The sequence below is a fragment of the Ambystoma mexicanum genome, chromosome 8, assembly GCF_040938575.1.
Source record: "Ambystoma mexicanum isolate Mex_15411 chromosome 8, UKY_AmexF1_1, whole genome shotgun sequence".
Classification (NCBI taxonomy): Eukaryota; Metazoa; Chordata; class Amphibia; order Caudata; family Ambystomatidae; genus Ambystoma; species Ambystoma mexicanum.
The window spans coordinates 12656553-12680004 of record NC_090929.1 but is presented as its reverse complement, the minus strand read 5'-3'; the positions used below and the strand labels follow the sequence as shown (position 1 = coordinate 12680004).

The 23452-nt window shown below is 46.8% G+C and overlaps 1 protein-coding gene across 1 annotated transcript in view; it reads left to right on the top strand.

The window, feature by feature from the left end:
* TTC16 (tetratricopeptide repeat domain 16) overlaps positions 1-23452 on the top strand; it is a 547992-nt gene that overhangs the window by 12907 nt on the left and 511633 nt on the right. Inside the window, exons 2-3 of the mRNA XM_069609131.1 lie at positions 14631-14711; positions 14980-15170. Of these exons, the coding sequence (XP_069465232.1) occupies positions 14664-14711; positions 14980-15170 (239 nt within the window). The 5' untranslated portion in view covers positions 14631-14663. The remainder of the gene's footprint in view (positions 1-14630; positions 14712-14979; positions 15171-23452) is intronic.

Genomic DNA, 23452 nt, shown 5'->3' with positions numbered 1-23452 from the left:
TCCGGTAAAAACGGCAAAAAAATTGAAAGAAGCAGACTGGTGTGAGACCCAAAAGAAAGCTCTGAATTACAAATCTGCGGCCCATCTCCCACCTTTTGCCCAAAAAATAAACGAGCCCATCAGCTACCTATTGAAATTTCCGAATAAGACCTTTCCCTCGACTTTCTTGAGAGCAAGACTGAACATCCTAAAAACTAATGAGGTCTTGAAAACCCGAGGCAAATCCGCGTCTGACTCCTGCCGTTTCTGCCTGAATCAAGAATCAAAGGAGAGCCTAAAACACCTGATTCTCCATTGCCCAGGAGCCACTGGCAACAGAGAACCCCATCCAGGTCACCTCTATTCAAAATTCTCAAGACTGGATGAGGACTGGTGGTCATACTTGATGAATGGGCTAAGTCGAAGACCAGTAATCGCTGTGGTAAACTTTTTGCACAGTTTGAACTTGGACGTTATTTGTCAATGATCAGAAAGACCTGGAAAGGACTTAGCCCTTTGATAAGCAACTGGAAATCTAACTTGGAAAAAAAGGATTTTCTACTTCTTTTTGTAAAAACTGTTAATTCAGTTAACACAATAAAAAAAAAATAGTGATGTGGTAAGGATAACTCTGGGATATTCTGGTCTCAGAAAAAATTACTGCGTTGGTAGAGGGCAAATACTCGTTGTATGTTGCAACCTGGCTTCCATGTATTCCTTATATACATGGTTCTTATTATGGGGGCTACAGACCAAGGCAGTATAAACATCTGGCGTTGCTGTAGGAAGTGATCTAGGCTCCCCAGTTTTCGCTTTGTTTTGATCGTCTGAAGTGCACAGTCTATGCAATGTAATTGAACTGTGTTCCTATTGCTTGGGCGTGTTATGCTTTTTCAAGGAACAGTGCTGTAACCTGTCAATTTTTACATGTTGCTGTCTCCTATCCGTCTCTTAATAAAACAAAATAAAGATACAAATAAATCGTGGGCTTTCACTCTAAGTTACCAAGGGTAATCCAGATGTTGACCCCTTGCTCACTGTGCCTTAGGGGGGCTCAGCCTCACCTCACTGAGGAGGCCTAAAAGGCCAAAACACATGTCTGGGGTTGCTGATGGTACTCTTGTTCAAAGGAGAATTGCCGACTATTTCGGTTCTCGACTGCCCTTGAGGAAGGAAACAGATTGATATGCAAATGGATATTTCTTCTCTGTGTAGGGTGCAGTGAGCTCAAACGTGGTTGTAGACTCCCCTGAGTTCAAGAAATTCCATAAAATAGGGTATTTGACCCATGTTCGTTCTCAGTAGAGAGGCTCCCACACTCCTTTTTAATTTTATATATATATATATATATATATTACTGCCTTATCGGGGAGAGGATCTCTGTGCGCATAAAACAGCCAACAAAGGGTGACAATGGGAGCTTTTGTCATGCTGCTTTTGTAGCTAGCCTGCACCCTGCCATGTCACTGCTGGAAGGTGATGTGAGGGGTTAATGACCAAGGGTGTGGACACTAGCCTTATGGCACCAGCATTTTAACACCTACCTTTGAATGTTTTCCGCGGGCTCTAGAGCGCAGATACATTCAGAGGTGGGTGTTAACGAATATACACGGCTGGCAAGGTTTTGACAATAAAGGCCCCCTGCAAAGCAGCTGCATGCTCGACGCCTGGGTTGTGATGGCCCTGGGTACAGAGTTCTCAAGTTTCCAGTTGCCATGCGTAAGAAAATCATCCAGTCCTGGAGATTTGATGGTGGTTACACATAGGCAATCTAAGGAAGAGGATTGGCAAGGCCTCACTCTTAAAGACATTCTTACGACAGATGGCAGCTGTCTGGGTTCAAGATCACGAGAAATGTAGCCAGGAAGAGTGCACCAGAGTTACATATAGGATGGATTTATCTGCAATTGGCAGGGATCTCAGGGATCAGCTCCATGGCCACAGTGTATATATCAACCGACAGGGGGTCAGGGTCATCATTCCTGAACTCCTTGGCCTGGGATATAGGGTCCTGGGCAGAGAAACATGTAAGGTCCCTGGAGGCAGTACACATCCGGGTGATCGAGAATGTTGAGACAGACAGCAGTCTTCCCAGTAGTTGTCCCTATCAGACAGAACCTTTTTGGAGATCTGTTGAAGGTTCAGACCCCCCATGATAGACGTGTTTGCCTTTTCAACATCATCCGCAATGGTCAACCTGTTTTGTTTAAGGTTTCAGACAGAAAGGCCATGCGAATGGATGTAATAAACCTGGAATAGCATGGGGGTTGCTATATGCTTCCCTCCATTACCCCTGATTCCCACAGTTGTCTGGATAATCGGGGGGAGCTGATCTCAAGTGATTCTGGTAATTCCCTATTGGCGATGAAGTGGATGGTTTCCCACACTCTTAGAACTACACACAGGGGAGGTGCAGAGGATACCGAGATAGCTTAGACCTCTACAAGCAAGTCGGGTTCACAGAATTCAACCGTCAGTTTGGAAGTTGAGAGAGGTAGGTTACTGACATTAGGCTTTTCCAATCAGGTGTCAGAGACAAAGCTCTGTTCCAAGCACAGAGCCACCCTGAAGGCATACAAGGTGCAAGTGCATCTTGGTCACGTGACCCCACACACATGCTTAGCCCTGCCCTTTGCTTTTCTTTCCTAACACTTAGATCAAGGAATTCTCTCGCCCGGGCATACGAAGAGAAGGGCAGACGAATAAAAGGAAAATTCCTGTTTGGACCTGTTTTTACTAGGAGTAGACTGGACCAGGACCCCTGCTCCGCTATCATAGGGTAAGCTCCCTTGAAAAAAGCCTTCAGATTACTCAAGGACTTCCTAGTGGAGGCTCACACAGAAGACCTTGACAAACTCCACTTCACATGGACTGATCTTCACATGGACTGATCTATCACTGACAAACTGGCAACATCAACCTCACAACCAACATCAACTGCCATGCTCCAATGAACAAACTCACCATCGGGCCTAAATCTTCCACACCCTGGTACACTCAAGATCTCAACTTCAATAAAAGAACCATCAAAAAACAAGAAAAAATCTCGCGAAAATCCTGCGGTACATCCAACCTCACCCTACTCAAGGGACTCAGTGCTACACGCAGAAGACTAATTACCACTGCCACGGCCAATTACTACCAAAACACCATCGCCAAGGTCAACAATGAAAGCAGAGCCCTCTTCAAAGCCATCAAGCACAGCATCAGCCCTATCCCCAAACCATGTGCACCACACTCCATCAAAACATCCACAGCTGTCTACTCTTTCTTCATCAGCAAGATCAGCATGATCCGCCAACACATTAGACACCAATGTTACAACTGATAGCACACTACACATCCCATCTCATAAAACCACAACTACCTGGACAACTTTCAAAATACTCACTATGGAAGACCTCACAGCCACCCTGGCATCCCCCAATGCCATATAGTACGCGGAAGACAGCCTCTCTGCCACCATACTCAAACCTCTTCCTACTGAAGCACTACTCCACTACCAGACAATCATCAACAGCTCCCTAACTTAAGGCACCTTCTCTTGGACCCACAAAATTGAACAAATCCTCCCTCTTACCAAGAAACCAACACTGAACCCTGACGACCTCAGCAACTACTGCCTAAGCACCCATCTTCCATGAGAAAGCAGTAGCCATGCAATTCCTCCAACACATCGAAGCCACCAACCTCATTCAGTCCTACCAATCTGGCTTCAGACACAGGTGCAGCACAGAAACGGATTCCATCAAATTGATCAACAATGCCCTTAAAATCCTTGATGATGGCCATCTTTGCCTCCTGGTGGTTCTCCTTGACCTCTCAGGAGTATTTGACACAGTGACCATCAGACACTCACAGACCATCTACATCGCTGCATGGGCATCAGGGACATCGTCCTCAGCTGGTTCAAATCTTACCTTGCTAATTGCCACCAGTTTGTACAAATGGATTCCTCCAGATCACCAATTGTGCCCATCACCTATGGGGTCCTATGGGCCTCGATCCATGTTCCGAACTGTTTCAGTGGTAAAGCCTGAGCCAGAGTGTGTCATCCTGCCTATAGAGACTGCCTTATTCCGTGCTGTCTAAACGCGGGGAGGAGCTGATTCAGCCACATTTATTCTTTGTCGAACGCTAATTTTCCTTCGAGATACATACCTCCTTTATACATTTTTTATACAAGAGAGCAAAGCAAAAAACACCCAGATTTAACTATCCTAGAAAGAGGGCAAATGCTTAGTTTTTTAAACACAGCAGCAAAGCAAAAAACACCCAGATTCGATTATCCTAGAAGAGGGAAAGGCCCAAGGGATTAATTACTACAGTTCGCCCAATGCCAGTTATGGATAACAACAACTGTGGCATGTAGCAGTCTGCAGAAATTTACTGAAAGTGATAAGAGAGGACGGACAGTTAGATGGCGAGCAGTAATGGCTGTGCCCCCTGCCCGCACCTTTCTTATCTTGTCAGTGGCTGCTAGTTGACGGCTGCTCTGCATGCTCCCACCGAGAACATGGGCAAACATACTCAGAAGCTGCTACTGTGGGAGCTGCCCTTTGCCTTGGGCCTTTAGCTGATCGACTGTTGTAGAAGGCGTTCCAGGTCACAGAAAAAGCTCACGGGCCAATCAGCAGGCGGCGTGGCAGGATGGGAGGCAGGCAGGGGGAGCGACACGCAAAGTTGGGCGAGCACGGATGGAAAATAGGTGCAGAGTGCCGAGAACACCATAGTTAACAAAATGGCCCTGAGGAAACACATTCTTTTAAAGTAAACGAAAATGGAAGCGCAGATGCTCACATGGCGCACTCACCCTTGTCTTGGGTTTGAATGCCTCTTGCAGCACTCAGGTGCAGGGTCAAGGGCCTTGCTGGAGTTTCCGGTAGTTACCAGGGGGCTCACAGGCCAATCCACAGGCAACAGGTGCAAGGGAGGCAGGAAGGGGAAGCGTCACGTGAAGGAGGGGGGCGGGGACAGAAAACAGGTCCAGAGAGCACTTTAGTTAACAAAATGAATTTCTTTTAAAGTAAACGAAAATGGGAGCGCTGATGCTCACATGGCGCACTCACCCTTGTCTTGGGTTTGAATGTCATTCAATCCATGGATGACCGTAGTTTGTCCATCATTTTGATCCTGGTTCCCCATGGATAACCGCGGTTCATAGACATAATTTCGAATACAAAATATTCGAAAGTCAAAAAGTCAAAAAAAAAACGTCGAAAAAAAAAATGTCGAATTTTTTTTTAATGACGTTTTTTTTTCGAAATGGGGGGGGTTCCCCCCAACCCCCCTTTTTTTTATTTTTACCTATTTTTTTCACAGAAACTAGAGCCCAAAAAAAAATATCGAAAAAAAAACAATTCGACATTTTTCTTTTCGACATTTTTGATTCGACTTTTTTGACTTTCGAAATTATGTTTTCGAAATTATGACTGGACACCGATAACCGCATATTGTAGATGGCTCAGGGACAGACAATGGATAACCACAGTCTAATATTTTTCATGATATCATGGACATACGTGGTTGTCCCCGATCCTGAAGAGTTTGAATACCTATGACTAACCATTGCTAGACATCAACCTTTCAGGCTTTGGATGTTTGGCTAACCCTTGTTTATTTTACCTGTGGTTTGGCAGCAATTTGTGGTTTAAAATTAAACCATGTACAGCCATGAAGTGCCATGGTTATTAATAGTCACCCAAGTTTCAGAGAGTATTACTAGTAGAAACAGTCGTCACCCTTTACAATATGCCTGTCAACAATCCCAGAGTATTCCATTCAGACAAATGATCACTGGGAAAGCAGACACCATGCAAAAACAATTGCAAAACAGACCTTCTTGACAGATCAGGTTATCCTGTTGAATGACACGTTGCTGTACAATGCAGGTGCACCCCTTCGTAGGAACCTTATAATGGCTTTTAGACTACTCGTACAGTGAAGAGGGTTTTACTGTGTTACATGAAAATATAAATGTATATATCCACTGTGAGCTATTGCATAACTGTATCTATTCATGTTTGAATGTAAACGTAACTGGCTGTAATTCTGCGAAGGATTGTGTGGATATGCAAATATGCCACATCCTGTGGAACAGGGCATATTGTCCATCTTGGTACTGGAGGGCTGCATCCTGACCTGCATTGCTAAAGATTGATGCCACCATCTCACATTCCACATTGATTGTGCTAATACATTGATTTAGATTACATTTGTTTTTAGAGGGTGGAGGTAAATGTCAATCATTGTGGTTGTTCTGAAATTAATATTAATTTTTGAAGGGTAGGCTTAATATCCCCCAACCATGTCAAAGGCTACACGCTGTACCTCGTTTTCACCTCCTCCTGTTCGAACCACTGCTCCCCTCAACTCGACTGACAGCGCCCCAATCCCACTTCTCTTATCACACTCAAAGCTGCCCCACAAAGGCTAGGATAAGCCCTGTTATTGAGGGTTGCTGCTTCAAGAATTTCCCGCTAGATACACGAGAGGCAATGCTCACAACATTCCCCATCACAGGGAATGCCTCAGCCTTTCTGGATACTTTTAAACTATTTTCCAAAAGAATTAGTGGATGACTACACATCCCTAAAGTCTAATCACGCCAAAGTTGAAACTGTCTGAACCCTGGTACACACCTGAAATCGCTACCATCAACGCTTGATCAGATCCCTTGGCTTACTCCAACTCCACCATTCTGGCAGACTCTAACAGAAGCAAAGCCTTGTTAGAAGCTTTCATGCACTGTGTCAAGCCCACACCTCTCCTAGAGATGCTTGTTCACAACAGAAATGGGACTGAATCAATACCTTCTTCATTAGCAAAATTGATAAGATCGATGGTCTCATCGATACCTCAAACCAGGCGTACCCTGCTTTCAATCCGCACATGGGCACTGCCCTCCTGGACCGACTTCACACCCCCTCTCCTAAGGATCTTTCAAGCACACTTGATTCTTAAACCTACTGTTTACACAGATGACTTCCTCCCAGCCCCCCTAATTAGAAAACTCACTGGCCCAGCGCTCGATCCACTCCTGGGTATTGTGAACACCTCCCTCAGCATAGGTGCATTCCCAGACATGTTGTTTTGTAAAACCTGTTCGGAAAATGAAACTCCCTTGCTTGACTGACTCGGAGGACCTAGCCAACTACAGACACATCACAAGCCTCCCGTATATTGGGAAGTTTATAGAGAAAGTAGTTGCAACCCACCTACTTGTTTTGTTTGTTTGTTTTATTGATTTATAAAGCACGCCACACCCTAAGGTATCTGGGCGCATTACAAGACAGCCTTGATGCAAAATCGATACATACAATATGGTCATAGCAGCAAAATCGATACATACAATATAGTCGTAGCAAAGCGAAATGGGTAGATACAATATATACATAAAAAAGAAAATGAAGGCTATAAACAAAGGCAGGTAGAGCGAAGTAGCAATAAAGCACATACAACAAAGGATTTACAGAGGTCGAAGGGCAAGTGCACAATCAAGAGAAAAAGAGATGGCGATCTCAGGGTACTCTAAACAATCGGGTACGGAATGTCGTTCATAGATAGCCACTTTTTGGTGTTGGACCTGAAGCTTTGGAAGGTCTGATCGGTGTGCAGATAAAGGGGGAGGGTGTTCCAGGTTTGGGCTGCTTGGGCAGGGAAACTGTTGCTCCCAGCTCTATTCAGGTTGAACCGTGGAACTGTAATGCAAAAGGAGTTGATGTGCCTGGTCGGTCGAGATGACCTTTTATGATGGTTTTCTCTCTTAAGTACTTTGAAACAGCATTAGTAAGGCATTTATGCGTAATGGAGACTATTTTGAAGTAAATCCTGTCCTTAATCGAGAGCCATTTGTGATTCCTTCTGGTATCAGAGATATGATCTCTCCTTGGGATGCTCAAGGCTGTTGAGAGCATTGTTTTGTAGTATTTGGAGTTCGTTTACAATTTGTTTGTTTGCTCCTGCATAAAGTGCGTTGCAGTAATCAAGTTTAGAGAAGATTAAAGCTCTCGCTAGTATAATGCAACTATTTGTCGAGAGGTATGGTTTACAAGCATGTATAAGCTTGTATGTGTAAGCAGTAGCTGAGGCCGTCACATTAACTTTTTTCCGAGAGTTCAGAGTGGAATTTAGGTAAAAACCAAGAGTTTTAGTTTCCTTTGTAGTTTTAATGATTTTGTCATCTATGTTGAAGGAAGAGTATTGGGCATCAAGTTTATTAATGTTGGTGGGGGCACCAAGGATTAGAATTTCAGTCTTCTCATCATTCAGGCAGAGGCTGTGGGCTGCCATCCATGCCTGGATGATGAGCTAGATTTTGTTTAGTTAAGCAAGGTCCTGGTCATCGTTCCCTGAGAGAGGTATGAGTATCTGGGTGTCATCTGCGTAGTTTGTGTAGATGACACCCAAATGATCCAATTTGCCAAATAGTGTTTTAGTAAATACATTATACATGGTTGGGGAGACACAAGAATCTTGCCTTACTCTGCATGTAATGGGGGCTGGGTCAGCAGCAGCAGAAGGAGAGGAGACTCTCATCGATCTGTTACTTGGAAAGGATTTAATCCAGTCTGCAGCTTCTTGTGAGAAGTTTGCCGCTGATGAGAGGTGTTTGCAAAGGATATTATGGTCCACCAAATCAAAAGCAGCTGAGAGGTCTAATAGGAGGAGTAGTGCACATTGTCTATTATCTTTCAGTTGATCTATTTGCATTTTCAGATCGATCAAGGCAGTTTCAGTTCCGTGGAGAGGCCTAAAGCCTGATTGTCTAAGCCCTAAGAGATTATTAGCCTCTTGGTATTGCTGGATTTGGAGGTATGCCGCTTTATCAATTATTTTAACTATGAAGGGGACAGTCGTTATAGGCCTATAATTAGTTGGGATGGTTGGGTCAAGTGTTGCTTTCTTAAGTAGGGGCAGAATCCATGCGTCCTTGAGGTTAGTGGGCACCTGGCAAGTCCTAAATGAAGCGTTTATTAATTTGGTGATAAATGGGGCAAGGTCTCTGGCTATTTCTTTAATTATTTGGGCCAGGCATAAGTCGCCTTGGCATCTCGATGGTTTCAGGGAAGCAATGATCTTTTCAACCTCTACGGTAGTAACTTGGGCAAATTTGAATTGTTGGTGCTTATTGAGGGCACGGTTTTTTAGAGGTCTCTGGGTGATCTCTCTGAATTAGAGAGGTTAAGCCTTTTGGCTGCTATTTTGTTTTGGAGGGTGACAATTTTGTTAGAAAGAGCATCTTGGATGTCCTTGCACCATTCTTTGTTTTTTGGGCATGAATCCTCAGGATTACAAATCGTTCCTTTGTGCTAGAGCTGGCATTCTGAACCCTTTCATTATAGGTTTCTTGTTTGGTCCTGATAATCCCAGCTTTAGATCTAGAGGATATTTCATTCACTTTGTCTTTGTTTTCTTTTGAAGGTAGGTTTTTCCGTTTGGCTTCCATTTTCCTTTTTTCTAGCCTTAGGGCTTTCAGCTGAGGGGTGAACCAGGTGTTGAGGTGTGCTTTTGGTTTACTGTTTTGAAGTTTAAGTGAGGCAATGGAGGCTAAAGCCTGGGTCATGGTGTTGTTAAATAATTCGACAAGTTCTGCTGGGTCTTGCGATTTAGAGGAGTTTAGAGTAGTGATATTTTCTTTGCTTCTAGTAAGGTGGGGTGGGGCAATTGTTTTAGGTTTGTTGGTTGGCCGATTGGCACAGGTGGTAAAGGAAATTAGAAAGTGGTCAGTCCATGTCTGGGGTTCGACTTGCCAAAATTGACCAGCTTGACCTCCTCTGTAATTACCTATTGGGCTTCTACTCCAAATGCAGCACCAATACTGCAACCAATGCACTTCGAATCACTGACAGAGGGGATAAGTGCCTCCTAGTGAAAAACAGTTGCCACCCAACAGTCCTCGACCTCCTCGCCGACAGAGTGGGTGTTTCTGGAGCTGTTTTAAAATGGTTTGCATCCTACCTTTCCGGCAGACAACAGGCCGTACAGATGGGCGCATTCAGATCGAAATGACTCCCAGTGATATGTTGGGCCCAGGAAGGTTCCATTCTCTCCACAGTCATCTTCAGTCTATACATGGACCCCTTGGAAACTCTCCTAAATGAACCCAACATAGCCATCCATCAGTACGCTGATGACACTCAGCTGTACCTTAAGGCCAGTGGCCCCCAAGACATTGCCTGCCTACCGCCCAAACATGGGTGTCAAATGCCTACATAAAAGTGGACGTCAGCAGGACCAAATTCAACCTCATCAACATGTGCCTGGAAGGATTCACCCCTCAGATGTCAAACTCAGCCAAATCCCTGGGCTTCATGATTGACAGTAGCCTTTCGTTCCAAAAGCATATTGCAAAAAAGGTGCAACGACATGGAACTGTGATGACCTTTGTTTGTTTTTTTGTTTGTTTATAGTTTAGTTATTAGTTGAAAGTGTTTTCTCCTTCCTTTCGCCTTTCTTCTTTGTTGGTGTATGGTATCTAGAACCTAGCTATTCTTACTGTATTTTGAAATGCCAATAAAAACATTTTAAAATTAAAATAGCAAAAAAGGTGCAAACCACATGGCTACAGCTCACCACACTCTGCAAAATGAAACACTTGATCCTCTCGCATGATATCCATAAGGTGATTGAAGCTCTGGTGATCTCACACTTCGATGGGGACATGCCTTTCTCCCTGGCCCCATTCAAGGCAGCGCACACCATGCCATAACGCGCCTAATTACAGGTGCCTTGAAGTTCGACTGTATTTCTCCAACACTGCGCATGCTTCACTGGCTGCCCCTTCCCGCTAGGAGCATATTCAAAACTGCAGTCTCAAATGGAACACCAACATACTTGGCTAAACTCCACATCTCTGGAGGCTCTTGCACCTCACATGACAAAACTATCAAAAGATTGGAGTCTAAGCTAGCCCACAAAGAGAAGACTCGCAAGCAGTCCTTCTCCTGCCACGCTCTGACCATATGGACCTCAATCTTGGCAGTTCCTCGAAATGCCTTTCAATAATACCTGCTGGACGAATATAAATCCCTCCTCCACCAATAGTACTGTCCTACTGTACAAAATACCAAGCCCAATGCTGACACTCGCCCATAGTAAAGCGCTCTGCTGCTCTCAAGCTGGTTCACACCATAAGCAATAAAAAGAAACTCATTCTGTGCAACCTGTCTGACATTCCTGTAGGTTATTACAGCACTTTAATGCCCCTAGGCCATTGGCACTATACAGCCATACACATATCCATGATCTCATCACTTCCATTGTCCCTGCTCTCTCAGCTCTTCATATACCCGTGATCGTTGAGTTCTCTTGTCTCCTAAATCTTCCCATCTCCCCGACGTCAAGGCTTGTCCTGTATTCCAGGTCTTTCACCTCTTCCTGTATTCCCCGGTTTACAGCTCTTCTCGCATCCCTGATCTTCCAGGTCGTCCTATTTCCCAGATATTTCACCTCTTCCTGTATTCCCCGGCTCACAGCTCTTCTCGCATCCCTGATCTTCCAGGTCATCCTGTATCCCAGGTCTTTCACCTCTTCGTATCCCCCTCCTCACAGCTCTTCTTGCATTCTGGATCTTCCAGGTCGTCCTGTATCCCAGGTCTTCCACCTCTTCCTATCCCCCTCCTTACAGCTCTTCTCGCATCCCTGATCTTCCAGGCCGTCCTGTATCCCAGGTCTTTCATCTCTTCCTATCCCCCTCCTTACAGCTCTTCTTGCATTCTGGATCTTCCAGGTCGTCCTGTATCCCAGGTCTTTCACCTCTTCCTATCCCCCTCCTTACAGGTCTTCTCGCATTCCTGATCTTCCAGGTCATCCTGTATCCCAGGTCGTTCACCTCTTCCTATGCCCCTCCTTACAGCTCTTCTTGTATCCCTGATCTTCCAGGTTGTCCTCTATCCCAGGTCTTTTATATCTTCCTATCCCCCTCCTTACAGCTCTTCTTGCATCCCTGATCTTCCAGGTCGTCCTGTATCCCAGGTCTTCCACCTCTTCCTATCCCCCTCCTTACAGCTCTTCTCGCATCCCTGATCTTCCAGGCCGTCCTGTATCCCAGGTCTTTCATCTCTTCCTATCCCCCTCCTTACAGCTCTTCTCGCATCCCTGATCTTCCAGGTCGTCCTGTATCCCAGGTCTTTCACCTCTCCCTATCCCCCTCCTTACAGCTCTTCTCGCATTCCTGATCTTCCAGGTCGTCCTGTATCCCAGGTCTTTCATCTCTTCCTATCCCCTCCTTGCAGCTCTTCTTGTATCCCTGATCTTCCAGGTCATCCTGTATCCCAGGTCTTTCATCTCTTCCTATCCCCCTCCTTACAGCTCTTCTCGCATCCCTGATCTTCCAGGTCGTCCTGTATCCCAGGTCTTTCACCTCTCCCTATCCCCCTCCTTACAGCTCTTCTCGCATTCCTGATCTTCCAGGTCGTCCTGTATCCCAGGTCTTTCATCTCTTCCTATCCCCTCCTTACAGCTCTTCTTGTATCCCTGATCTTCCAGGTCATCCTGTATCCCTGGTTTTTCACCTCTTCCTATCCCCCTCCTCACAGCTCTTCTCGCATCCCTGATCTCCCAGGTCGTCCTGTATCCCTGGTCTTTCACCTCTTCCTATCCCCCTCCTCACAGCTCTTCTTGCATCCCTGATCTTCCAGGTCGTCCTGTATCCCAGGTCTTTCATCTCTTCCTATCCCCCTGCTTACAGCTCTTCTTGTATCCCTGATCTTCCAGGCCGTCCTGTATCCCAGGTCTTTAACCTCTTCCTATCCCCCTCCTTACAGCTCTTCTCACATCGCTGATCTTTTCCAGGTCGTCCTGTATCCCAAGTCTTTCACCTCTCCCTATCCCCCTCCTTACAGCTCTTCTCGCATTCCTGATCTTCCAGGTCGTCCTGTATCTCAGGTCTTTCATCTCTTCCTATCCCCCTCCTTACAGCTCTTCTTGTATCCCTGATCTTCCATGTCGTCCTGTATCCCTGGTCTTTCACCTCTTCCTATCCCCCTCCTCACAGCTCTTCTTGCATCCCTGATCTTACAGGTCGTCCTGTTTCCCAGGTCTTTCACCTCTTCCTATCCCCCTCGTTACAGCTCTTCTTGTATCCCTGATTTTCCAGGTCGTCCCGTATCCCAGGTCTTTCACCTCTTCCTATCCCCCTCCTTACAGCTCTTCTTGCATCCCTGATCTTCCAGTTCGTCCTGTATCCCAGGTCTTTCACCTCTCCATGTCCCCCTCCTTACAGCTCTTCTTGTATGCCTGTTCTTCCAGGTCGTCCTGTGTCCCAGGTCTTTCACCTCTTCCTATTCCCCTCCTTACAGCTATTCTTGTATCCCTGGTCTTTCATCTCTTCCTATCCCCCTCCTTACAGCTCTTCTCGCATCCCTGATCTTCCAGGTTGTCCTGTATCCAAGGTCATTCATCTCTTCCTATCCCCCTCCTTACAGCTCTTCTTGTATCCCTGATCTTCCAGGTCGTCCTGTATCTCAGGTCTTTCACCTCTTCCTATCCCCCTCCTTACAGCTCTTCTTGCATCCCTGATCTTCCAGGTCATCCTGTATCCCAGGTCTTTCACTTCTTCCTATCCTTCTCCTTACAGCTCTTCTTGCATCCCTGATCTTCCAGGTCGTCCTGTATCCCAGGTCTTTCACCTCTTCCTATCCCCCTCCTTACAGCTCTTCTTGTATCCCTGATCTTCCAGGTCGTCCTGTATCCCTGGTCTTTCACCTCTTCCTATCCTCCTCCTTACAGCTCTTCTTGCATCCCTGATCTTCCAGGTCGTCCTGTATCCCAGGTCTTTCACCTCTTCCTATCCCCCTCCTTACAGCTCTTCTTGTATCCCTATTCTTCCAGGTCGTCCTGTATGCCAGGTCTTTCATCTCTTCCTATCCCCCTCCTTACAGCTCTTCTTGTATCCCTGATCTTCCAGGTCGTCCTGTATCCCAGGTCTTTCACCTCTTCCTATCCCCCTCCGTACAGCTCTTCTTGTATCCCTGATCTTCCAGGTCGTCCTGTATCCCAGGTCTTTCATCTCTTCCTATCCCATTCCTTACAGCTCTTCTTGTATCCCTGATCTTCCAGGACGTCCTGTATCCCAGGTTTTTCACCTCTTACTGTATTCCTCGCTTCACACCTCTTCTTGTATCCTTGATCTTCCAGGTCGTCCTGTATCCCTGGTCTTTCACCTCTTCCTATCCCCCTCCTTACAGCTCTTCTCGCATCCCTGATCTTCCAGGTCGTCCTGTATCCCAGATCTTTCACCTCTTCCTATCCCCCTCCTTACAGCTCTTCTCGCATCCCTGATCTTCCAGGTCGTCCTGTATCCCAGGTCTTTCATCTCTTCCTATCCCCCTGCTTACAGCTCTTCTTGTATCCCTGATCTTCCAGGTCGTCCTGTATCCCAGGTCTTTCACCTCTTACTGTATTCCTCGCTTCACACCTCTTCTTGTATCCTTGATCTTCCAGGTCGTCCTGTATCCCAGGTCTTTCATCTCTTCCTATCCCCCTCCTTACAGCTCTTCTCGCATCCCTGATCTTCCAGGTCTTCCTGTATCCCAGGTCTTTCACCTCTTACTGTATTCCTTGCTTCACAGCTCTTCTTTTATCCTTGATCTCACAGGTCCTTCTGTTTACTTAGATTCATAACCCGTTTAATCTTTCTTTTTGTTTAGTTGGTATTGGTCTCATTTGAATGAAAATTGAAGATGCAGAAAGAGGAGATGGCCGAAAGAGACGAGCCCTGGCCCTATGAGGTGAGTTGCTCCATTTGTATTGAGGGCACTGTCCTGCCTCTTGAGCAGTGATCTCTTTATGGTGAGACTCTATCTGCTCTCCAAACATTATGTCTAATTATACAACACTATAGTTGCTGCTGCTTGTGTCCTAAGAGTGCTATCAGTAAGGAAACGCTGCTAGCAACTGCAATTGGCTGTCCATAGACTAAACACATTTCCAGTGGGGGCCTTTGAGCCTTCGCTTGTTTCCTGTGTTAATGATGCAACGTCTCCTCTCTCGCTGTAGATGGAACCCCAGACTAAATCTCTTGGCCTGTTCACAACGGCAGTAACAGAGGAAAAACTCAAAGAGGCCAGAGAGAAGGCACAGAATAAGGTATTTGGGTCCAGTCAGGTGTTTCGGCAGGTTGAGGAGAGGAGAGACCTACTTGGAGAATACTCTTTGCCTCACATCGTGAAGTCCCGAGCCAACCAGCAGTAAGTAATGCTGTAACACACCTAACACATATGTGCATGAAAGGGCCAAGAGGCCTCTGCAGGGTTTTCTGTGAACTGGAAAAAGCTAATCTTCAGACCTCGTCTCAAGGTTTTGAACAGGTATATTTCCTTTAGGTTTCTGTGAGCAGGAAAAACAAACAGGGACTGCTTCTGCATTCCTCAGACATCATCAGTTGGTTTAGCGCAGTTATGTGCCCCGATGGTCTGGTGTGAGTTAAATTAGCTAATGCTGTGCTGCACATGCCCTTACTTATGGTAGATCGTACCATAAGTGCTGGAGATGCTGAGCTTGTCAGCAAGGTATTGTGGCGTTGAGGGCGACAGGCTAGTAGGTGATGCTGCAGGATTTGAAGATGATACATGCTTGGAGCGGTAGCCAGTGTCGTACGATGAGGGTTGGGGTGATGTGGTCGAATTTGCAGAGTCCTTTGAGTTGTGCTGCAGCATGCAGTACACATCTCACTGGTGCTGGGATGGCTGACGGAAGACCTTGCAAGAGGGCATGACTCACTAAAGTTGTGTTCAATGTTTCCTCTAATTATGTTTTTCTGAGTACAGAAATTGTTTGCTGTTGTGCAAGCATTATTTTTTCCATGTGCGCTACTTTGTGAGTATGCGTGTTTACTGACCTTTTATCTCTGTAGTTGTCAGGGACTGCATTTTTTGCAGAAACTTCAGAAACCCCCCATAAATCCCCCCAGGTGTCCAGCCTGCAACTCTATCATTCACAGCTGCATGCACGACCCTCTGGGAAGGAAACCGGAAGTGGATAAAAAAACAAAGACCAGATTCAATCACTTCAGTCTTGGTTCTTGCCTCTTTTTCAACACTTACTGGACATCTGTGAAAATATACCTACAGAAGGATTAAAATGGCTGCTTGTGTGACCCTTCTATTTACTGTGTCTCTTCCCAGATTCCCCAACCACATCCTCCATAACTGACCACCTCTGATGAAAGTTGGGGGATGAGCTGGAATCTTGTTTTTTAAGTTGCCTTCTTTTGCAAAGTTTTGATTTTCTTTTCCCCCCTTTTCCTTATGTCCACAAGAGCTCCACAAGCTACGTACCCTAACGACTTCGAACTATTTACAATTCTTGACAATACCTTCCTCAATGTTGTTCTGATCCAAGCATAATAGTGTCAAGCAGTCTTTGGGAGGTTCCTCTTAAATCTCAGTACTAGTTTTGCTCAGAAGATGGTATGCAGTCACACACTCACTGTAAAGAAATCCAAAAAGGCATTTGGGACTCAAAATCTCTGAACCCCCTAGAAACTGTTCCCTGCTGCTCCTTCTCTGGGTTTTATCTCTCCATGGGAATCACAAACTTTCTACAAATTTTCACAGACCACAACGATGTTCCACGCGCACAGCAATGACATATTCCTCAGCGACTTCAACATCCCTGACAACCCAGCAACCAAGCCCATGAAGGACGGTCCCCACTGCCTTCTCGACTCCCTGAACCTCAGACAACTCGGGAAAGGCTCTATGCACTGGAAAGGTAATATCCTTGACTTCATCATCGCTGCCCTGCCCACCCTTTATCACAGCTATCCAACCCCACTCCACTGGTCGGAGCATCAGGCAATCCCTTTTACCATTTATCATACCACCCCAGTCGGTTCTATGTCATTATTTCGATTTTTGTTAGTCGCCTAACAAAAAGACCGGCCGATTTTTGGCGTCCTACAAAAATAGAAATAATGACATTTCACCACCCACCTCTCCGCAGCCCCATCCTTTCTTCCTGTTTTCAGTCCAAAACAAGGGGTTCCCCCCTGAACCACCCTCCCTCAGCCCCCGACACCTTCCTCCCCTCCCAAGCCCCCCCCAAAACGCACACAAACACACACCCATACATGAGCATCCCACACATACACAAACACACACGTACCCGATCTCCCTCATGGCTGCTTCCGGGTCCTGGCGTACCTGTCGCAGGGGCTGGCAGTTCGATTAAGAAAGACCGCTCTGTGCAGTCACAGAGCGGTCTTTCTAAATCGTTTTCTTTCTTCATTTGTTATAAAAAGGTCTATTGACCTAATACTCCCTAGTCAAGCACACCCATCGAAAACCCACCAAAATCTCCAGCTCACATGAGCCGATCCACCTGAGATGAACCACGCCTGCAACTCGCTTCTTCAAGAACTCTACACCACTCTCACAAGCAACAGCACCCATCATGAACCTGTGATACAACGCACTCCGTTAGGAAATGTTTCTCTAAGTACAATTTTCCCTCCATATTATGGACCCACTAAACATTTTGCTTTTGCTTGGCTGACCTAACCTGACATTTTCCAGTGGAACACAGCCTTCAGCTGTGCTCCCCTGGACTTTTGCTCATTTCTTAAGGGGAAACTGGCACGCCCTTCAGACTGTCAGTACTGGGAAACTATGTTTCCCTTAGTCTTTAACTTTGTTGCCATTTCTTAGTAACTTTTTATCTGTGCGCCAAGTACCTTACAGTAAAGCTTCCTTTAAGATCCTCACGTTTGCTGGTATAGCCTGCGCTCCCAAGCTATTCCCGAACATCGAATGTTGCTCTGCCTGTAAAGGCAGACCCTCCTTGAATAGTGGGACTTTATTCTTCTTCAACTCAAACCCCTTCCTTGACATACACATGTGTAAGAGTGTCCTGTGGCTCGTTACTGTGTGTGCTCATTGTGGGCTTCCAATCACTCTCACCCCTCCTGAGTCCTAGTCATGACTGCCCGCCAAGCTACCTTGATTCGTCTGGCTTGTCCAGAAGGTCCCCCTGTTCCAGTAAACTAGGGTTCCCTCCTAAACCTCTGCCCACCAGGTCAGAGTTTAGAAATCGATCTTAACACACTCTCAAGCCTAAACCTTCTGCACGCTGGCACACTCAATAAAACCTCATCAAAAGAAACATCAGAAAACAAGAAAAGACTTGGCAACTAATCCTGCAACGCATCCGACCCCGCCCTGCTCAAGGAACTCCACGCTACACACAGACGACTGATCACCACTGCTACGACATCTACAACCATAGAGAAAGCCAACAACAAAAGTAGAGCGCTCCTCAATGCTAGCAATCATTGCATAAACCCTCTCCCTGACCCACCCATACCACACTACATCAAAATAATCCATCACCATCAACTCTTTCTTCATCATCAAGGTCAGCATGGTCCACCAGCCCATAGACACCAACCCCCACCACCCATCCCATCTTGCAAAATGACCACTATCTGGACAACTTTCAAGACATTCACCATGGAAGACCTGCCTGCTACCTTTGCATCCATCAAGGCCATTTCATAAGCGGACAACTTCCTTCCTGTCTCCGTACTTAAGACCCTTCTGGCTGAAGCTCTTCTCTCTTACCTGGCAATCATCAACAGTTCCCTCACTCAAGGCACCTTCTCTAGAAACCAACACTGGACCCCGACTTCAGCAACTACTGCCCCATCACCCATCTTCTCTCACTAGGTAAGATCCTTGAGAAAACAGTAGCCACATCACTCCTCGAACATATCGATGCCAACAACCTCCTTCAGTCCTACCAATATGGCTTGGTGTTTGACACAGAAGACCACCAGCTAAACAACATATTGATCAAGGCCATCATGTCATACATATTATCCATGTATATAATCTGTTATTTCAAAGAATATATTTCAAATGGATTGTGTCCTCCCACGTATTCCTCATCTTTTATATACGTATCGTCAGCTTTGCTGCTGCAGAAAACTTCTTTCCACACCAGAGGGCGCTGTGCTCAATGTCGTGGCATCGATGTCCCTCGGGGGTTGCCATCGGGTGTCGATGTCATCAGCAGTACAAATAGCACGAGCCGCGCCCTTTGGCTTCAATTCTGTTTTTCCAAAAGCTTTTCTTCGAGTGTTAAACGGCGTGCTTCTGTTTCATCAAGAAATGTCTTCATCTTCCAATCCTTCGACCACAAGGTCTGGTTTTAAAAAATGGCATGACTACAGGGCAAAGATGTCCATTACTTAACCCCACTGTGTCTGCCTGTGGTGCCTGGATTCCCGAATGCCGAACCGATGACTGTGGGTCCTGTCAGGCCATGACAGGGAAAGCTCTCAGGGAGCGCCGAGGTTAACTGGTGGTGGGGAGGTTGGCTTCGAAGTCATCTTCGAAGAGGGATAAAAAGTGTGGGGCGTCTAGGGACTCATCCCGGTGCAAGAAGTCCAAGAAGTCTTGGTCGAGGAGTTGGTCGAGACAATCTTTGTCTTCTTTGTCGAAGAAGAGATGCCATAGGTCTCCCTCTTCTTCTTCGTCTGATTCCTCTACCGAGGTTATCAGGTGCCCAACCAAAAATGATTCCCCCAGAAAATGGTATGCTTTCAAGAGTGAAATGTTGCGTATATTTGAGAATGCGGCCTCGACCCCCTCGAAGGAATCACGCAAAGGCCATGCCCCGGTTGCTCCTTCAGACGACTTAGTCAAGCCTGTCAACGCATAACTTGAAGGCACCGCTGAGCAAAACGGTGCTAGTGTTGAAACCTTCGTCGACACTGTTGTCGAAGGTTTCATCGATGCCATTGTCGAAGAAGACAGCATTGACGCCATTTCAAGGCTTCTGCCCAGTCCGGCGAAGGTTTATAAACCTATGCTGAAGAAAGACTTTCAAGTCTATGGCCTCAATTTATGAGGAAGAACAAGCCTCTGAAGAGGATTCTCCCCCTTTGGTTTGTGTTATGGCACGCAAAATGTTCCTGAGGAGCTTATTAATCAGGATTCCAAGATTACTGATCTTTATGATTTACTCCAGTCGGCTAGTGGTATAGACACTTCGCCAGAGCTGGAATTTGGCAGACCTGATCCGGCTGAACATGCAGATTCTACATACAGGAACCTCATGAATCTGGTCATTGAGTACATGGGCTGGTCTAGGAATTCTCCTGCCTATGAACAAGACGTTATGATGGATATCCTGAATCAAGGCCCTCAGAAGGACCCAGTATTACCTTTTCATGCAGCCCTTCAGAGGAAGGCCATGGCAATCTGGGAAACTCCGGAATCTGGAACTGCTGTAAACAGGAACTTTGCCAGAAAATATAGGCTTTCTAGTATTGATCTGGATTATTTGACCAAGCACCCTACACCTGAAAGCTTGGTGGTTCAGGCAGCATCGACCAGGCAGTCCACTTACCCATCTATTCCCCTGGATAGAGATGACAAGAGGGTTGATGCCTGGGCTCGTAAGATATTCACATCGGGCAGTATGACCTTGAATTCTGCTAATGTTACTTGTACCCTTTTAAGATTTACTTACACCCTGTGGGACTGTATTAGCATGGCGGCTGAGCACATTCCGGAAGGCGAGGAAAGAGACGGCTTCCTGGCTGGAAAGGAGGCAATGGGGGAGTGTCTCCAGTTAGGATTGGCCACTGCTGACAGTATCAGCTGGTCTGTGGCTTCTAGCACCGTACTACGCAGGTTTGCGTGGTTGGGAAAGTCGGGTTTTGCACCGGGTGTGCAGGCCAGACTACTCAATATGCCCTCTGATGGTTTGAGGTTGTTCGGCAGCAAGGCGGATGAAAGTCTGGAGAAGCTGCAGACCTCGAAGGCGGCGGTTAAATCACCTTGCGCCTCATATGTTAACCACAACAACAACCCTATTCAGGCTCATCTTCCTGGAGGGGTCGTCCTTTTCGTTTCTATTCCTCATTTGGAAAGGGAAGAGGACAGGCTGTACAAAGGGGACAGAAAAGATTCTCTCGTGGTGGACGAGGAAGGGGTGCTAGATTAGCCCCAGCAGCGGCAAATGTCCCCTCAGCCACTACTGCAGCCACCTATAAGCCACTTTGAGGTCTTGAACCACAAGACCCCGGTGGGAGGCAGAATCTCTCAGCATCTGAAAGAATGGTGAGGCATTACTTCAGATGCTTGGGCACTGGAAACAGTAGCCCAGTGTTACTGCCTTCCTTTTCAAAAAAGGCCCCAAGATCATCCACCAGGATACAACTCTGTCACAATTCCGGATCTGCTCCTTGTGCAGGACATTTTAACCTTGCTAGGGAAAGGTGCAATAGAACATGTGACCACAAAAGTGATGGGTGGAAGGTTTTGAATGAATCTGTACCACTGGCATTGCTCTGGGCAACCTTCCACACCACCATTTTCTAGCCCGTCTGCACCATTGCAAAGGGGGTCCAGCCATATGCAAATCAGTCAGGTACTGCCACCAATGGTAGCAGCCCAGCCCGAACTGCTAGACCAAGTTCCCTCTGCACAGAAACACAAGCAACCCCAGACATGTTTCGGCCTTGTTGGGCCTCCTCAGTGAGGTGCAGCTTGGTTCCCTATGGCGCAGCGAGCAAGGGACCCACGTCTGGGCATACCCTCTCTCACATAGTGAGACAAACTGTGACCACAAAAGTGATGGGTGGAAGGTTTTGAATTAATCTGTACCACTGGCATTGCTCTGGGCAACCTTCCACACCACCATTTTTTAGCCCGTCTGCGCCATTGCAAAAGGGGTCCAGCCATATGCAAATCAGTCAGGTACTGCCACCAATGGTAGCAGCCCAGCCCGAACTGCTAGACCAGGTCCCCTCTGCACAGAAACACAAGCAACCCCAGACATGTTTCGGCCTTTTTGGGTCTCCTCAGTGAGGTGCAGCTTGGTTCCCTATGGCGCAGCGAGCAAGGGACCCACGTCTGGGCATACCCTCTCTCACATACCCCCTTGTGAATTTGCAATAGAACATGTACCAGTAGTGGAGAGGAACAAGGGTTGGTATTTCCCTACTTTCTCATTCCCAAGAAGGACAGAGGATTGAGACCCATCGTGGACAAGTTCAAGATGGTAACCCTTTCTCAGATCCTTCAGGCTCTCCAACTCCAAGACTGGTTGGTATCATTGGACCTTCAGGATGCTTACTTTCATGTGCCAATCATCACAAGCACAGACAGTACCTGAGGTTCGCTGTTGGCAGTTCTCATTAACAGTTTTGAGTTCTACCATTCGGGCTGACCTCCGCCTGAGGGTTTTCACCAAATTGATGGCGGTAGTGGCAGCGAGTCTCAGGAGAGGGGGAGTCACGTCTACCCCTACCTGGACGATTGGTTGATCAGGGCTTGTTCACCCGAACAGGCACAGGAACACCTCAAAATCACCTGCCACTCCCTTCACAGACTGGGCTTCTTCAATTACAAGAAGTCCCATATGATACCATTCCAAAGACTCCAATTTATCAGAGCAGTCCTGGATACTTCCTCGGGGGAAGCCCCTCCTCCCGAGGTGAGAGCTCAACACATTCAGCAGATGTTAACAAAATTCCAGAATGCCCAGCATCTGCCGGCCTTCGAATTTCTGAGGTTGCTCGGCCTCATGACATCCTGCATTTTTCTGGGGCCAGAAGCCTGATTGAGAATGAGATCCCTTCAATGGGCCCTCAGGACTCAGTGGTCCGAATTTTCAGGGAATGTGTCAGATCTACTGTAAGTTCCAAGCAGAGTTGCTCAGGGCCTTCTATGGTGGGCTTAGAGGGACAATATCCTCAAGGGAGAGCACAGTGGCCATGTACTACCTCAACAAGAGAGGAGGTGTAGGGTCACTACCACTGTGCAGAGAGGCAATGCAGCTCTGGTTCTGGGAAATACAAGAAGGAATCTCTTTCGGCAGATCACCTAGCCGGAGAGCAGAACATGGTGGCGGACGCTTTGAGCAGGCAGAGCAGTCTCCCACGAGTGGGAACTAGCTCTGGAAGTCCTTCAGGAGATCTTCACCCTTTGGGGAACCCCTCAAGTGTATCTGTTCAAGACCAACGTCAATCGGAAGTGGGAGCAGTATTGCTCAAGGGAATTTCCTCCAAGATGAGCTCTAGAGGACGCGTTCGTAGTGGACTGGAAATCCACTCCTGTATGCATTTCCTCCAGTCCCCGTCACTTCTAAAGTAATCAGGAGGTTGAGAAAGTTTGGGAAATCCATGATCCTAATTGCTCCGGATTGGACAAGGAGGACGTGGTTCCCGGACCTTCTGAACATGTCCATCTTCCCTCCAATACGTCTTCCACAAAGAGAGGATCTTCTCTCACAAGAAGAAGGTCGGGTTCTCTATCCAGAGGTCAAGACACTCAGCCTTCACGCATGGTTTCTGAGAGGCTGAGATGTAAGGATTGGGTCCTCCCGGAAGACGTAATGGAAATTTTGCTTTCACCCAGAAGGCCAGCAATCAAATCCTTCCACCAGTGTCGTTGGAATAAGTTCAGTAATTGGTGCAAGGGTAAGAATGTGGAGCCATTCCTATGTGGCACACCTATGG